At 41.0% G+C, this 18,790-nt stretch overlaps 1 protein-coding gene across 4 annotated transcripts in view; it reads left to right on the top strand.

Annotated features, from left to right (window-relative positions):
* Nucleotides 1–18,790, top strand: part of EPHA4 (EPH receptor A4) — a 177,115-nt gene that overhangs the window by 63,907 nt on the left and 94,418 nt on the right. For all 4 annotated transcript variants that reach the window (XR_009599651.1, XR_009599650.1, XM_060411342.1 and 1 more), the window contains exon 4: nucleotides 1,609–1,764. Coding sequence is in view for 2 of the 4 variants with exons in the window: in XM_060411342.1 (XP_060267325.1) it covers nucleotides 1,609–1,764 (156 nt within the window). In the remaining 2 variants the exon portion in view is untranslated. The remainder of the gene's footprint in view (nucleotides 1–1,608; nucleotides 1,765–18,790) is intronic.

Raw genomic sequence — 18,790 nt, 5'->3', positions numbered from 1 at the left:
GCTTCTGCTCAACTCCCTTTCCGCTTGCCTATTAGCAGAGCATGATTAAGAAAATACCAACAGGATGTGCTGGAGGGAGGAACAGACTTCAACTGGAAGCCATACGGATGCTTGATGGATGAGTAATGAGATGGGGAATGTGGCCATATCTCTCAGAGAATCACATAGTTCTGTGCATCTTTTTTTCTTCTGGTTTGAGTAAAATCTGGTGACTGCTGGCACGATTGGTCTCTTGAGGTGGTCACACTGATGGAACTTCTCCCAGATGATTTTTTGATAGTATGGAAATACCCAAAGTATGTGATAAATGGAAAAAAAAATTGAGAGTGAATCATACTGGAAAGATTGTAACTGTCACATTTTTAATGGTACCTCTGGTCTTATAAAATAACTGTATTTTTAATGGCCTTGTCACTGTGGGTTTAATATGGATGGTGTGGGTCAATTTTTATTTGAGGTTGAGACTGATTTGGGAGGTGATCTTGAAGGGCATAGGGGAGAGAAAAAGGGAGAGTAAGACCCTATTAATTATTTTTTATTGTGAGGTTTCCCAGAATTATTGAGGTTTTCCACATTAGTCAAAGCAGTCCTCAGTGTCAGCATGATGTTTATAAAGATGAAGTCATGGAAAGCGTGTCAGGTGCATGAGGAACTATACGGTCCATGTTCTCCCCACCAGTCACTTGGGCTGTGTGTGCAGAGGGAGGGAGGTGTTGAAAAATGGAGGAAGGGGAAAACAGGAGGGTTTTATGAAGTTGAAAATAAACACAGAGTATCTGCTGATCTTAAAAAAACCTTAACGTATTATATTCCAAAATATTCTGTGGGTAGTTTATATTACTTTCCCCTGAAATTATGATCTACGTCTTACCAACTCTTCTATGTTTGGTTTCTTATGTTGGTCTTTCACTTTGGATATAATTAAGAAATAATCACCTACCAATTTTTGGTTGGCACTGAGCTACACTTTCAACTGGTTGGTTCAAGACCATGCTCTTAGATTCCATAGCATGGGGCCAAAAGTATAGGCTTTGGGGGCTGAACACTTGCAGTCAAAGCTGGTCTCTGACATTTACCAGATGCGTGGTCTGGTGCTGACAATTTACTGCTCAAAGCTGGTATTCCTCATTTCTAAGGTAAGGTTAATAACAGTGCCTGTGGAAATGGAGAGCTGTAAAGATCAAACAATGTTGTGCATATAAGCATGTAGGAAGCACTTGGGTAAACTTTAGGTGTGATTTTATTGATACAACTGGTTTTAAGAAAATTTTTTTCATAGGGCTTTGCCACCTGACCAGTCATGTTAAAGACTGTTAAAGAGTGGTTGTTATCAACGAATATTTTGGGTTGTTTTACCTGCATCTCCAGCCAGATGCTCACTTGTTGTTCAGTCACTCAGCCATGTCCACTCTTTGCAATCCCATGCACTACAGCACTCCAGGCTTCCCTGTCCTTCACCATCTCCTAGAGCTTGCTCAAACTCACGTCCATTGAGTCAGTGAGATTAGCAAAAAATATCTCCTTCTGAATCAAGAAAGTGACATCTTACTTTGCTTTGCTTTGTTATCCAGGGGTTTATATCGGTTTGTTTTTTCTGCTTCCCTTTAGCTTGCAAAATTGGATATTACAAGGCCCTCTCCACGGATGCCGCCTGTGCTAAGTGCCCGCCACACAGCTACTCTGTCTGGGAAGGTGCCACGTCGTGTACCTGTGACCGAGGCTTCTTCAGAGCGGACAACGATGCCGCCTCCATGCCCTGCACCCGTAAGTTATACACTCATCTCCCATGCCTTAGATGCCAGCAGCTTCCATTACCGTCATTGGGGCACTTGTCAGCCCTTCTCCCAGGATAAGGGTGCAGGGGGGCAAATGAAATCAAACGTGCGTCTTTTCTCACTCAGAGCAGGAGAAATGCTTAGGAAAAGAATGGCTCATTCTCACTGAGTTTGTTGCCTTCAGAGTGCACAGCTGCCAACAGACTAGTTTTTGTAGCAGAGATGGTATGTTCAGGGGTTGTGAGACAGTGTAATTAGAGCTGAGATGGGAATTTATAAATGGTTTTAACATGTCATCACGGACTCTTGGGAAGTTTGGCAGCTGCAGGGGAAAACAGTAAAGGATGGGATCACGTGTGGGCAGGTGGTTTCAGTTCTGTGTGCTGACCTCATGGCTTGCGATGTCATTTCCCTTCACTACTTTTCTTCTTTCCTCATAGTTTTGTGTTCATAACATTTAGGCCTGGATCCTTGTGAATGCTTGTTGAATGATGGGCACTGAATACACTCTGGGATAAGGAATGAATGGGGTTCGCACCTTGGGATGCAAGGGAACAGAGAACTCTTTCTCACACTCTATATGGACAGTGGTCCTAAAGGTTACTATTGCTTTCATTCATACTCTGGGATTCATAAATACTGCAATGGCTATGACCTTGACCAGAAGAGGGAGTGATGGGCCTGGGTGCCCTTGTGTTCTCATTGGCCAAGTCTGTGTTTGGAGGGTCAGAATCGAGTGGCCAGGCACAGAGGCTTTGCACAGGTTTTGGCTTTGTTTCCCAGCCCACTGTTTAGTACCCAGGTGACTGCTGGAGCCTTTTAAGTCTCAGTCTCCTCATCTGTCAAATGGAGTAATAATAGTACCTCCTTCACGGTTGTTCCTACTCAACACCTTCACGTTTATATACTGTGCATAATGAATAAAATCATGCCACTTGATAGATTTTAGCTTTTACTATCACTAAGACTTCCATTATTTTGTTTCTTAACTACCGTATAGTCTACCTTGGCTGGCCTGAAAATAACACTGCAGACAGGAGTATTTTCTGATTTGGAGGTATTTGGGTCAGTGGTGGGGGCATTTTCTTGCCCAGTCAAGGACCACATTTAAAAGGAGCAGGTGGAGAAACTTCAGGGCAGTCCCAAATTTGTGCTGAAATTGCTCTACCCTCAGGAGTTCCTTAGAGAAGGCAATGGCACCCCACTCCAATACTCTTGCCTGGAAAATCCCATGGATGGAAGAGCCTGGTAGGCCGCAGTCCATGAGGTCGCTAAGAGTCGGACACGACTGAGTGACTTCACTTTCGCTTTTCACTTTGATACATTGGAGAAGGAAATGGCAACCCGCTCCAGTGTTCTTGCCTGGAGAATCCCAGGGACGGGGGAGCCTGGTGAGAGGCCATCTATGGGGTCGCACAGAGTCGGACACGACTGAAGCTACCTAGCAGCAGCAGCAGCAGCAGCAGCAGGAGCTCCTTTCATAACCAGAGATGATAGTAATTATAATCATGATAACAGCAACCTTTTTATCATCACATCCAGGTAATGTATTAGACACTTTCCATTAACCTTATCATAGGGCTCACAAGATAACAAATATATGAGATAGATATTATCTTCATTTTAGAGAGTAACTGCCAGCCCCAGCATCCACCCCAGCTGAGTGATGGCTCTGCAAGACCAGAAGACTCTTGCAGAGTTTCTATTTATTTGGAGGCACTCTTATCCCTCCCCTAGCTCAAGCTCAAACTTCCAGAAGGAAGGTTATTAGGGCAGCCTTAGGTGTGAGCACAACAGGGCAGAGATTTCCTGATTTTTCTCTGTTCCTTCCATAGACTACCTGCTGCCCTGGATGCCGGGTCGATTTGACGTGCTCCAGTCCCGGCCTTTTTCTTTTCCAATCTACATATCCTTCTCTAATGTTCCATTGTGTGAGATTAGGTTAATAACAACTTCTCCTCTGTCTCCAGTTGATTCTCCAATGATTCTCCAGTTGTGATTTTAGGTCACAATGGCAAACTCAAAGGGAAACTCTGTGGGACAACAATGTGCTAATTTGCCTCATTTTGCATCATGCAGCCCAACTCCTACTTTTCAAACAGATAAAGTCTTTCTCTAGGCCAGGGCTTGACTGTGTCATGAACCTCATAAAAGTCTCCTCTGATGGCAAGACAACCTGGCTTTTTCTCCCAGGTGCTTTTAGTCTTATGATTCTGATCTGTTGTCTGCATCCTAGGGGACCATGGGCCGATCACTTAATTCCTGCAGCTTGCCATGTGGGAGTTCAGGGAGACCCTAAAAGTTGGTACATGCCTGAGTTACTGGCACATTTGCCATATGTGTACAAGTGGTTTCTGAACCCGTGAAATTTTATGTTTTTATAGGAATTACATAGTCAGCTTTACCTTAACTATGCAAATAAGAAAAGGAAAATATTGATTTTAGCCTGTGGGTAGATCTGAAAGTTTTAATACTAAAGTAACTTTTGCATTTTTCAGAGACTGGTTTCATCAATGAAAGAAAAATGGCTTTTTTTTTTTGTCATTGATAAGAGACCCATGAAAGTACATGTGAGTTTCTGACATTTTCCTAATGGGATCCTTGCGTTTATTTCATCTCTGACTCTGAGTTAAGAGGAAACATGGTACTGATGTTAACACCGCACACTTGCGAGGCTATTTAATCTCTTCAAGCCCCAGTTTCAGTTCAGTTCAGTTGCTCAGTCATGTCAGACTCTATGTGACCCCATGGACTGTAGCACACCAGGCTTCCCTGCCCATCACCAACTCCTGGAGCTTGCTCAAATTCATGTCCATTGAGTTGGTGATGTCATCTAACTATCTCATCCTCTGTCGTCCCCTTCTCCCACCTTCAATCTTTCCCAGCATCAGGGTCTTTTTCAGTGAGTCAATTCTTTGCATCAGGTGGCCGAAGTATTGGAGTTTCAGCTTCAGCATCAGTCCTTCCAGTGAATATTCAGGACTGATTTCCGTTCAGATGGACTGGTTTGATCTCCTTGCAGTCCAAGGGACTCTCAAGAGTCTTCTCCAACACCGCAGTTCAAAAGCGTCTATTCTTTTGTGCTCAGCTTTCTTTATGGTACGACTCTCACATCCATACATGATGTGATGGGTCATGGAAAAAGCCATACTGGAAAAACCATAGCTTTGACTGGATGGACCTTTGTTGGCAAAGTGATGTCTCTGCTTTTTAATATACTGTCTAGATTGGTCATAACTTTTCTTCCAAGGCACAAGTGTCTTTTAATTTCATGGCTGCAGTCACCATGTGCAGTGACTTTTGGGGCCCAAGAAAATAAAGTCTGCCACTGTTTCCATTGTTTCTCCATTGTTTTCCCATTTGCCATGAAATGATGGGACCGGATGCCATGATCTTAGTTTTTGAATGTTAAGTTTCAATCCAGCGTCAGAGGGCAGACAGAATGAAAGCCCCAGTTTACTCATCTGTAAAATGGGATTCTTCACTAGCTACCTGTGGAGTCATTTTAAAAATTAAACAAGAAGATATTTGGAAAAGTCTGGCACAAAATAGGGATCTAATCATTGTTTTCTTTTCTTTTATTCCAAGCTGGTCACTCCCTTCTCCAAACTACCTCCACAGCAGATGGTCCATGCATCTCATTGCCCCTCTAAAGAGATTTTCTCACTTGACTATAGTATTAAGCTACCAATGGCTGTACAGTACTCCAGAAGCCCTGGGGGGTAGAACTCAGACATCAGTATTTTCAAAAGTTGCCCTCCTCATTCTACTATACAGACAAGGTTGAGATCATTCCTCTGTGAAGTTAAAATTTTAACTTTTTTCTAACTTGATAAATATTAACTACACAAAAGACTCTTAAGACTCTTTGAGATATGGCTGATCTGTGAGGTGACCATATTTTGCTGATGGATAGACTAGTGAATTAACCAGCAGAATTAGAATCCATTCTGACCTGTTCCTCTTCTTCTAAATTTCTCCCATCCTGGTGAATAGTAGACCTGCATTGTCCAGCATATTAGCCACCGGGCCTATTTTAATTGGCACATTGCAAAGACTCAATAGCTACATGTCGTGAGCATACTGAATGGCACTGCTAGAAAATATTTCTGCCATCACAGAAAGTTCCAGTGCACAGACAGTATGGTAGCAGATTTTTCAATGGAGAAGACAGTGGGAGTTTCTCAAAGAATCTTTTGTTCAAATAACCTGTAAAATGAAGCCCTTCCCCTTTGCCCCACCCCCAGGTTTATTGGCTTCTCTTGACAAGATGTGGGGATGGAAAGGAACATAAACATCAAGGATCCTTTCAAAGTGATTTCAGCCTCTAATCAGCTCTTCCCAGTTGGTTAAGCCAGGTGACAAGCCCAATTCCCTTGCGCTGACAGCCGTGGTAATCAGGGACCTTCTTTTGTTCATTATGCTGTCTTTAACCCCAACATTCTTATGCAGCCCTGCGTTTAGTGAGCGCTCACTGTGACGGCACACTAATGAAGAAATAAAACACTCTCTCTGAGAATCATTCTTCTAGCCAAAGAAAGAGACTGCTCCACTGGCTTGTAAAATCAGGTTTCTGTTCACTTGGCGAATGATTAGACCAGGTGAATACAAGTCGTATCGGCTAATTTAGAAGGAAACGCCTAAGACGTTCTTCACACCATCAGCATTGCTGGAAAACTTCAGAATTTAATGGCGAATAAACTTTATCTCTTGGAGGACTTTTTGACTGGAGCCTCTGGTTAGGTGGACGTAAATGGCTATGAGTGAGACAGGCAGGGTTTCAATGGAAGCATCATATAATTCAAGAAAATAATCCATTCCCATCCATCCAATCCGTGGGATTCAGAGAGTTTTACCAATGCTTCTTAAAGGTGAATGTGCATAGAAATCATGTGAAGTCACCTAAGGATTGGTTGGAGAGGTCAAGTCTGACTTTCTGCATTTCTCACAAGTCCCCGGATGCTGCTGTTGTGGTGGACTGTCTTTGTTTTGTTGTCTAGTCACTAAGTCATGTCCAACTCTTCGTGACCCTGTGGACTGTAACCTGCCGGGCTTCTTTGTCCATGGAATTCTCCAGGCAAGAATACTGGAGTGGGTTGCCATTTCCTTCTCCAGGGGATCTTCCTGACCCAAGGATAGAACCCAAGTCTCCCACAATGACAGACAGATTCTTTACCGTTAAGCCACCTGGGGAGCCTGGACCATCTTTAGGCAGTAGGAATTTAGAGCCTCCCTGATGGAAGGCACATGATGGGAGATGTGCTCTTCAATGCCTGTCACTTACAGGCCGTTTCTTTAGTTCAGTGGTAGCTCTAGTGGAGATATTTCAAAGGTTATGAACATTCTCCCTTAATGGAAACTGAGTACTTCCTTTGTCCCTCAGATGAAGAAAATCTCCTGGTTTGGGGTTGCATAATCAAACACGGGCACTGTAGTCTCCACAGGTTACTAGGTTACAGCCAAAGAGTGGAAATGTCAGTCTTCTGAGACACACGTATCAGTTAAAAAGTCGACAGGGTTTTTGGTGACTTTGCCAGCAAGACAGACCTCCATAATACAAGGATGCCATCTAAGCTGATGAAGGGGTTTTGATTTCATGAATCATTTCTTGGAAAAAATTTCAATGTGATTTTTAAAAATTGAAGTATAGTTGATTTACAGTGTTTTAGGTGTACAGCAAAGTGACTTGGTTCTATATCTATATCTATATTTCTTTTCAGATTCCTTTCCATTGTGAGTTTTTACAAGATACTGAATATAATTCCCAGTGCTACACTGTAGGCCCCTCTTGTTTATCTATTTTATGTATAGTTGTGTGTATCTGTTAATCCCAAATTCACAATTTATCCTTCCCTCCATTCTTTCCCCTTTGGTAACCATAAATTTGATTTCTATGTCTGTGACGCTATTTCTGTTTTGTAAATAAGTACATTTGTATCATTTTTTAAGATCCACATATAAATGGTGTTATATGTTTGTCTCTCTCTGACTTATTTCATTTAGTATGATAATCTCTAGGCTTATCCGTGTTGCTGCAAATGGCATTTCATTCTTTTTTATGGCTAATATTCCATTTAAATATGTCTATGTATATACACACACGTATACACAAACACATATCTTTATCCGTTCGTCTGTTTTCTTATCCTGGCTATTGTAAATAGTGCTGCTAGGAATATTGGGATACATGTATTATAACTTTTCAACTTAAGAGTTTTCATCTTTTCTGGAAATATGCCCAGAAGTGGGATCGCTGGATCATGTGATAACTCTATTTTTAGTTTTTTAAGGAACCTCCATACTATTCTCCATAGTGGCTTCACCAATGAACATTCCCACCAACAGTGCAAGAGGATTCCCTTTTCTCCACACCCTCTCCAGTATTTATTATTTGTAGATGCTTTAATGATGGCCATTCTGACCAATAAGTGTGATTTCTGTTAATGTGATTAATGTCCTTTAACTCTGCTGATCAGCAACCCCTCCCTTCCAGATCTCTTTCCCTCTCTCTGTACCTTTCCTTGTAGTCAGGAATGCAGTCTGGTGATCAGCAGTGCTAGGAGACCAGTGCAGGATCTTGATGTCTTAGTCATTCAGTTGCTTGTTCAGTGATTCTAATGAGTCTTCTTTTCCCTCTTTGGGAGACCAAACCAGTGTTAGATTTAAGGTAACTTTCTGATTCTTTCTTGTGTTTCAAAAGGTTTTGAAAAAATGCCTTATAGCAGAAGCAGATTGGCTTTGTATATCTAGAACAAAATAACTAATTTGTTATTTTGCCCCTTTGACTTCTGAGCACCATTACCGGAGTGGTTTTCCATCCTTTTCAATTGGAAATCAGTTGTTGTGTTGTGGGGTCTTTATTTAACTTGTTTGATGAAACTTATTAGGGCCTCGTGATTGGGGGCAAACCCACTCCAGGACTCTTACCTGGAAAATCCCATGGACGGAGGAGCCTGGTAGGCAACAGTCCATGGGGTCGCAAAGAGTCGGACACGACTGAGCGGCTTCACTTATGTTAGATTGCCAACACAAAGGGCCTTCGCGAATCTGTCTGTAAGTGAACACCCTTGAATAATTCAATCAGCTATGCCAAACAAACAAAGAGCGATTGATTGATACTTTGATATGGCCTAAAATATTCCAAAATTACAGCTTTTAAGACAATTTGTACTGGAGGAGCTTAGTGCTAATAAGGGCAAATTTACCAAGATCTATGAGGAAAGGTCTTGATTTGAGAAAGCTTTCTGTAGGCATAGGTTATCAAGAAATTGAAACAGTCCAGCTCCAAACAGCAAAACACCACTTACTCTGTCTTTACATTTGCCTTTTCTAATTGAATTTATTGCACCACTGTATTTCCTCCAGAAAGTGTATTGTTTTAAAATTACCATTCCAGTTCTATTAGTCAAACCCCCTCACTTCTAATGCTTTCTGACAGTTATCAACATAATGAACCGTAATGAAATGATGAGCAATCTTCAGTGGAAACCCAGTGTGGATCCCAGTGGTGCTGTGTGACTGTGCTGTTAACATTTGAATGCAAATTAAAATAACATCGTCCTTACTTGTTTCCAAGGTCAGGAGAAGAGAGAGATTTTTTTAAGTGCTTTAATTTTGGAAATCTCATATCTATTTTCAAGCAAGCCCTTGAAGGTTCCACTGATGTTCAGTTCAGTTCTCTACCTCCAAAGATTTACACGCTCACATCGGCTAAGGGATGTGTGGAGGGGTGTCTAACACAAAGCTTTGATGTTATAAACCATAGGATAAAAGGTAGCCTTTGGTTTCAAGTAAAGTACATTTTCCCCCACCCCAAAGCATATTTCTTTTTGCTTTAGAACTACAAGTAACTAAATAATATAATGATTGGAGGAAGGACATTTATGCGAAATTGATAAATGAGACTGCAGTTAGTTCTGGTGACAGATCAGTTAGTAGCAGAGTGAGAATAAAGGCCAAATATTCCTAAAGTTTTGTCCATGAAAGTATTTCAGAAGATCCATTGGTTGATCCCTAACCATGTCACATTTTATTATCCAGGTAATCATTTTTTTAAGAACATATTTTTATGAAAATTCTTGTATCTAAGATTTGGTTATTTCATGTCATTTATCAAATTTGCAATATTAGAGTGCAGTTTCATGCTACATTTCATTTGTCATAGGACAAAAATGTAAATTTGAGACATCAGTTCCCTCCCCCCTCCATTGCCAGGTCATGAGACATGGTTTTCCAGGCAGAACGTATGGTCCACTGCCTGTTAAGCCAGTTGATAGGCCAACAACGTGTCTGTCCTCTGGACCATAAAAGCTGGTCAAAGCAACCAAAGACATTTCCATGATTGAGATGCAACCTTCTATCCATTCTATTTCTAGACTGATTTTTTAGTTAGAGCTTTAGTTTGAGGTCTGATATCAGTTAGTGAGTAAAGCACATCTTTGTTTCTTCCTTTTGGGTTACCTTGTAGCATTTTGACTGTGAATAGGAAAAATTACCTCTAAAGAAATTCAGTGCATAACTCTTGTCTAAATACAAGGATATGGGGTGGATGGTGGTGGGGAGGAGAAGCACCAAGTGTGCTTAATGAAAAGCACTAGATGGACTGCAGGCTGATAACTTGCCATTTGGTAAAATTTTAAAAGTTCTAGGTTATTTAAGGAAGATCAGATATCATCTTATTGAATTATCTTTTGACAATGCTCTTTTAGCCTCCATCTTATCCTCCAACCTACTTCTGGTTATATACAGATAAATAGTCCATTGTGGACATTTTATCAGGATTAATAGTACATTGTAGATTCAGCTGGGAAATGTAGATGTTTGAGGGGCAGGATTGTGAGCCCAAGTGAAAAACTTGACTCAACTGCCAGTATCATTTAGCCAGGTTATTAAAATTTTTCCATCACCATGAATAATTAAGAATGGTTTGTTATCACCCAGGCCCTGTCATTTCTGGGTAGCATTTTTGACACTACTCATGGAAGTCATACCCTGGCTGTGCACAGCATGCTTCTGTGAAACAAGGTCAATTAGACACTTTCCTGAGATCCCCTGGGGTGAGAAGTGAATACCTTCTCTGCTATCAGCATTTTGATTTTGCCGTCATAGTGAACTCTTGTTCTACAAGCCATCTATAGCTTGGCAGAAGATGGACCGAGGGGAGAGCCCTGTTGCATGCGTAGAATTGCCCCCCACCCTCCTGTGACCTTCCACCCAGGAAAGAGCCTTTAATAAAAACCCCTGCTCTGGACTGGAATGTAGAAACTAGGGAAACAGCACATCTTAGCTAAGACCAGAGCACCTGACAGGAAGTAATGCCAGCAAACGTCAGCCTGAAAGGCAAAACAGCCAGGAGAAATGTGAGAGGTCCCAGCTGGGTCCACAGAGAATGCGTAGATACACTTCATTTTTTTCCTTTGGATTGTGCATATATCGGGGAATGGGATCCTTTTAGCCTTTGAATCAGTCTTTCTGATCCTATCATCGCACATTATTGACTGGGTGAATTTGGGTGAGTTGCTTCACTTCTCCTATCTTAGTTTTTGCTCATCAGATTGCTTCAGGTAACACATACTTTTCTACCAGATGTGATTATGGGGAGCAAAGGAGATTAAGGATGAGAAAGAACTTTGCAAGAGATGAATTCACACACTAGCTAATTCTAAAGGAAAATGTTCATGCTTTTTTTATTAAATTACTTTTCATGGGCTTCCTTATTGTGACTTCTTTCTGGATAACTGAGAGTTGACTGCATAGAGCACTTCAGCCATAAACTAGTCATCTTAGAGAAAATTCAACCACAGTTAACTTGGTAAAGAAAAAGCAAACGGTTCCTGGGTGTAGAATGAAAAAAAAAATACTAGATATACTGAAAAATAAGTGGTAGCAAAATTTCAGTAAGGAGTGACCTCGGCTGGGACCCCAAGTTTTTTTGGGGACAGCAATAAAGGATTGATGTGTTTGCAAGACTCAGATTTTTAATAATGGGCTGTCCTGCTTTGGCTCTAGCCGTTGTTAAATGCATAAACTGCTGTGATAAAAGGTTATGCCCTGTGCCTACATTTCAGAAGAGGTGTCCCAGCAGCCGTCTTCATGTAAACTTACCCACAGCAGAAAAGGCTGAGAGAAGGCAATTAGCAGTGACAGCATATACAGCTGTCAGGGAGGATGCACGACTTTGTTTGAGTCACAACTTACACACCCCAACTGTTTATTCTGCCTTATAACCTGTCTTGCAGCTGGAGAGAGATTAACAAAGGCTGATCTGAAGGGTTAGAAGGTTTTACAGCTAAGGCACTGAAGTCTTATGGACCGTCAAAAAGTTGTCCATGATTAATGAAGCCTTATGGGACTCAAGACCCAAGGCGTCTCTTCCTCAGAAACTCTGTCTTGCACTGGCTGCCTTGGTGTATCAGAAGGGTGACAGGAGCGCTTCAAGAAACTGATCACTTACGAATTGCATTTCTGTCTGTGCGCTGGAAGAATGTTTCTTTCCATATCCAGAATTAATTTCATGACCCAGGCACTGAATTTTCATACTCTTCATGGGGTTCTTCAAGCAAGAATACTGAAGTGGTTTGCCATTCTCTTATCCAGTGGACCATATTTTGTCAGAACTCTCCACCATAACCTCCACAGTCTTGGGTGGCCCTACATAGCGTGGCTCATAGCTTCATTGAATTACACAAAGCTGTGATCCATGTTATCATTTTGGTTATCTTTTTGTGATTGTGGCTGAGCACCGAAGAACTGATGCTTGCTAACTGTGGTGTTGGAGAAGACTCTTGAGACTCCCTTGGATTGCAAGGAGATCAAACCAATCCATCCTAAAGGAAATCAGTCCTGAATATTCATTGGAAGGACTGACGCTGAAGCTGAGGCTCCAATACTTTGGCCATCTGATGCAAAGAGCTGGCTTATTGGAAAAAACTCTGATGCTGGGCAAGATTGAATGCAGATGAAGAAGAGAGCAACAGAGAATGAGATGGTTAGATGTCATCACTGACTCAAGAGGCAAGAGTTTGAGCAAACTTGGGGAAATAGTGAGGGACAGGGAGCTCTGGAATGCTGCAGTGCATGGGGTCGCAAAGAGTCAGACACACATGACTGAGTGACTGAACAACAACACTGAACTTTAAAATGGTGATTAAAAATCAGTTCAGTATGAAAAGTCTATGATAGATTTGGAAATTGCTTTATACAAGAGCCTGGCTCCTTTGATGTCGTATCAGCTATCTGCCAGCCCTGGTTGTGGACTTTTTTAAAAAAAACCTTTTAGCACGTGATTGCCTTTTTTTCTTCATCAACTTTTGTGATGTGATAAATCCGGAGTGCCATGGTGATGACAGTTCTGAGGAGTAAGCTGCACTGGGCTTAAGGAATCTTCATTCATTCATTTATTTGTTCAGCAGATTCTCCATAAGCACCTAGTACACTTGACTTCTTTCTAAGGGCTGGGGGACTCTCACAAATCAGAAAAAAAGATTATTGTTCTCATGGAGCTTCTGTTCTAATGGGAATATAAATGATACACAAGATAATGTAAAATTTTTATAAGAAAGAGGGGGGGAAAAAAGAGCATATCATAGGGTAAAACAGAGGAAAGGGAAGGATTTCACTTTGCAAGGAGTGGTCAGGACCGAGGAGCTGAGAGTTGAGACCCAGGGGGCAAGGAAGAAGCCAGGGGAGAGAATTCCAGGTACAGCTACCAAGTCTAAAGAATTTGAGTTGCGTGTTTAAAATTTTGTTAACAATGTGAGTTTTAAAATGACTTATTTTAAACCTCTTGGTCTTGGAGTCTGTTGGCATTTTAATTTCAGTTGTTGTGAGAAACAGAAATTTCAGGTTTTTGTGGCACATTACACCATGTGTCCATATAGATTTAAATACTTTGGCAGGACCTACTTTTTTTGTTTTTTTTTTTCTTTAAGATTTTGATGTAGACCATTTTCTCAAGTCTTTATTGAATTTGTTGCAATATTGCTTCTGTTTTTATGTTATGGTTTTTTTTTTTTTTTTTTTGGTTCACGAGGCATGTGGGATCCTAGCTCCGCAACCAGGAATCAAACCTGCATGCCCTGCGTTGGAAGGCAATGTCTTAACCATTGAACTGCCAGGCCAGAGAGGTTCCTGGCAGAACATACTTTTAAATGCATTTCTCAAAGCAGGTGTCCATCTTTTGCTGAAATTTCAGTTTTCTGAAGTGAAATTTCAGAACAAAGAAGTGAATTTTACCTTATGTAAGGTGCCCAGTGGCAGTTACTCTGGCCTAGACTTTCCATGGGATGGTTTACACCAAATGCCTAGTTCACACTGGAGGCATTTTTTTGGCTTTGGGTTTAGTGTTGGCTGACCTTTTTGAATGACTTTATTAAGGTTCCTGTAGACTTCACGTGAATGTCTAAACGGTCTACTTTAAATCCTGGCATAAGCCATCAAGCATATTTTCTGAACTACTCAGGAATTTCACTCAGGAATTTCTAATCCACAAGAGGGAAGAATTATGTTTTGTGGAATTACTAGAATTTTCTTTGATGCTTGGAATATTGCCCTTCTTAAATGTCACATTCGCTTAATTTCTCTAGATAGCGTGAAAGCTTGTCTTTTCCCAGAGGAAAGTATGCGGTAGGTTAAGGAAGATCAAAATTTCTTTTATGATGTAACATGATATGACGCAGTAGTTCTTTGCTTCTGCTGTAATTTGGCTTTGGTTTCCTGGGAACTTCACGCTGTCAAACTCCTGTCAGCTGAATGCAAGTTGACATCCCACTAGAAAATGATAATTACCCACTGTAGCACCTTCCACCAGTACCTGCTGTGCGATACAGAAAGTATTTCACACCAGCGAAGCAAATGGATGTTCGTTAAATCTATCCACAGTGGCAAGAAATACAGGGGCCATTGCTTTTAGAGCAACGAGAAAACCGAAACATAAACCATAAGACATACTGCATTTTATTCCTTTGTTAGTCATAAAATGTAGGTGTAATTTGGACTTTAGAAGCCATAGTTGTTATCTGACCTGTGCCTGCATATGAGCTCAATTGTTCAGTTGTGTCTGATTCTTTGCGACCCCATGAACTATAGCCCACCAGGCTCCTCTGTCCATGGGATTCTACAGGCAAGAATACTGGAGAGAGTTGCCATTTTCTTCTCGACCTCCTCTCCTCCTCCTCTTCTTGACCCAGGCATCAAGCTCAAGTCTCTTATGCCTCCTGCATTGGCAGGCGGGTTCTTTACCACTACCAAGATCTGAGAGGCCTTGTATAAGTGTGTAAATCATGAGTGCAGTCTCCTTAGATTAGTTCAGAGTATGCTTGAAATCCCTAGAATTCTATGCAAAATCATTGGTGATAATCTTTCTAGGAAGAGGATATTTGCTCCCATCAAATTCTCTGTAGCAGGGCTTGGTAAACTATGGCTTGAAAATCAAATTCAACTGCCTTTGTTTTTGCAAATCAAATTTTCCTGGACACAGTCATACCCATTTTTTAGGTGTTGTCTGTGGTTGCTCTCAAGAGCCATGCAGAGTTGAACATTTGCCAGAGAGACCATATAGCCCATAAAGCCTAAAATATTGACTATCTATCTGACCCTTTACAGAGAAGCTTGCTGAACACTGTTATCAAGGGTTAGTAAGTTAAGGATTATTACATTTGACTTTTGCTTCTTTCTGTTAGTTCACCTATTACCCATGTCACTAAATTATTTTTAAAATGTGAAAGGCATTCTAAACATGAGAACTTTGAAATAGCTAAGCATGCCGGACCCATTCTTTGATGAAGAAAGATAGAACCTTAGGCTTATATATGAATATTAAGCAGGTTATACAAAAAGAGCCAAAAATGTAAAGGGAGGACATTTATTACCCCTTTAAATATGGTTCAGTACTTGATTGATTTGTATTTAAAATTGTCTTAATTTTGCTTGTAAAAGTAAAGTTGAAAGAAAAAAAGAAACCATAATTCTATAAAAGCTAATAAGGAAAAGGCCCATGAAATTAACTTGCTTCAGAGATAAAGTTTGCCATAGTTCCTTGCTTGAAGAAATCATCACCTGAAATCAAGATGGAAAAAGAAAGGTCATAAAAAACATTGTCAAATTAACAAAGCTTAGACAGAGCCCACATTTTAAATTTCCAGTTATACTGGCTGGTTATGGAGCTATAAAAACAAGAAGAGGGCAGGATGCTTACATATCCATTCTCCTGAGGCTCATATTATCCATATTTAACTTTCTTTAGTCTCTTCCTTCCCTCTTTAATTTCATGCCCCTTCCCCTCCCTATCCAGGGAGGTATCACAATGAATCAGAATATTTCTTTTTCTTCCTTCTTCTAGAGCAGGTAAGTAAAACTGGACACAGTAGGTATTTCTTGAATAATTGTGTGGCTCCACAATCCTTCCCAACAGATGTCACCACCTCTAGATGATGCATAGCCCTTCCTACTTGCTCAGAGTGTTTTTAAATTGTAGCAAAGAGAAACTTGAATTAAACTAGTTACATTGAGATGTTCCATTACAGGCCTTAATGGTAATGAATCTGTATGTGAAAAGCTGGCTAATACAGGCTTAGCCCAGAAAAGCCTGTATTAATTCACAGGCTTAAAATAGCATTGTAGGTGGAGGGATAGAAGATGCATTAGAGGACCTTATTTCCAGCCAGTCATTCATGACTCCTCAAACAGCTATTGAGCTTGCTATGAACTAGGGATAATAGGAAACACCAGGAAGTGATGAAGACATCAATTCTGCTATCACACAAACTGTAATAGAAACAGATATCAAATGTATGTTTGGTTCAGTTCAGTCACTCAGTCGTGTCCAACTCTTTGTGATTCCAAGAACTGCACCACGCCAGGCCTCCCTGTGCATCACCAACTTCCGGAGTCCACTCAAACTCATGTCCATTGAGTTGGTGATGCCATCCAACTATCTCATCCTCTGTCATCTCCTTCTCCTCCTACCCTCAATCTTTCCCAGCATCAGGGGCTTTTCAAATGAGTCGGCTCTTTGCATTAGGTGGCCAAAGTATTGGAGTTTCAGCTTCAACATCAGTCCTTCCAATGAACACCCAGGACTGATCTCCTTTAGGATGGACTAGTTTGATCTCCTTGCAGTCCAAGGGACTCTCAAGAGTCTTCTCCAACACCACAGTTCAAAAACATCAATTCTTCGGTGCTCAGCTTTCTTTATAGTCCAACTCTCACATCCATACATGACCACTGGAAAAACCATAAGCTTGACTAGACGGACCTTTGTTGACAAAGAAATGTCTCTGCTTTTCAATATGCTCCCTAGGTTGGTCATAACTTTCCTTCCAAGGAGTAAGTGTCTTTTAATTTCATTTCTGCAATCACCATCTGCAGTGATTTTGGAGCCCAGAAAAATAAAGTCTGCCACAGTTTCCACTGTTTCCCCATCTATTTGCCATGAAGTGATGGGACCAGAGGCCATGATCTTAGTTTTCTGAATGTTGAGTTTTAAGCCAACTTTTCACTCTCCTCTTCACTTCCATCGGGAGGCTCTTTAGTTCTTCTTTATTTTCTGCATTTCTGAAAGTGAAAGTGAAGTTGCTCAGTCATGTCCAACTCTTTGCAACCTTGTGGGCTATAGCTCACCAGGCTCCTTCATCCATGGGATTCTCCAGGCAAGAATACTGCCTTTTCCTTCTCCAGGGGATCTTCCCGACCCAGAGATCGAACCCAGGTCTCCTGCATTGCAGGCAGACGCTTCAAACTCTGAGCCACCAGGGAAGCTCTCTGCATTTCTGAGGTTATTGATATTTCTCCTGGCAATCTTGATTCCAGCCTGTGCTTCTTCCAGCCCAGAATTTCTCATGATGTACTCTGCATATAAGTTAAATAAGCAGGATGACAATATACAGCCTTGAAATACTCCTTTTCCTATTAGGAACCAGTCTGTTGATTCCATGTCCAGTTCTAACTGTTGCCTCCTGACCTGCATATAGGTTTCTCAAGAGGCAGATAAGGTGGTCTGGTATTTCCATCTCTTTCAGAATTTTCCACAGTTTATTGTGATCCACACAGTCAAAGGCTTTGGCATAGTCAATAAAGTAGAAATAGATGTTTTCTGGAACTCTCTTGCTTTTTCCATGATCCAGTGGATGTTGGCAATTTGATCTCTGGTTCCTCTGCCTTTTCTAAAACCAGCTTGAGCAAGACCTTTTTATCCTTTCATGTTCAAAGAGAACCAGAAATATTGATAGCTGACCTGAAATAGGAAATAATATAAGCAGGATAACTGCCAGTCCTACATTCAGGCCAGTAGTGGGGCAGTTTGGGAAGACATAAAACATAATTCACAATGACCTACAGCTCCCTGATATTGGTATGTGTTTAGATATGACATCAATATAGAGACTAGAAAATTAAATAGTATGATTATCTCTCTTAATTATAAATCTCATATATGCAATTGGAGACATTAAGAGGTGGGCATATTTCTGATGAGAAAGGCAATCATTTGTTAGAAATTCAATGATTCCTAAATATCTAGATATGCTCTTACCAAACCAAACATGTGCCTGCTTGCCTGACCCACGGCAAAGCAAATCTACTGACACAAAGTTGTGGTGAAAGAAAGTACAGCGTTTATAACCAGGCACCAAGTGAGCAGAATGGAGAGCTAACACTCAAAAACACTGAGGGAAGAGTTTCTCAAGACAGTGTAAGGGAGAGGGTCTTGGGGTATGTGATCAGCTCATGCTCAGTTCTCTGATTGGTTGATGGCGAGGTAACAGGGTAATGTATCCAGAATCTCAGTCATCAATCTTCTGATTCAAATTGGTCTGAGGTCTAGTGCTTATGGTCTCCATGCAGTTAACTTCTACCTGATGAGGGTTTGTATCTGCAGAACTCAAGGTTACGGTTTAGGAAAATATCCTTCTTTTGAGGAGGAACACATGAAGATGTGGAATGAAAATACGGAGACAAAGCAACCACAACACCGAGTTGTGGATGTGACTAGTGATGGAAGTAAAGTCCAATGTTATAAA

This window comes from Ovis aries, chromosome 2 (assembly GCF_016772045.2).
Source record: "Ovis aries strain OAR_USU_Benz2616 breed Rambouillet chromosome 2, ARS-UI_Ramb_v3.0, whole genome shotgun sequence".
Taxonomy (NCBI): Eukaryota; Metazoa; Chordata; class Mammalia; order Artiodactyla; family Bovidae; genus Ovis; species Ovis aries.
The sequence above is the reverse complement of the archived record's forward strand: the minus strand, read 5'-3'. Positions and strand labels throughout refer to the sequence as shown.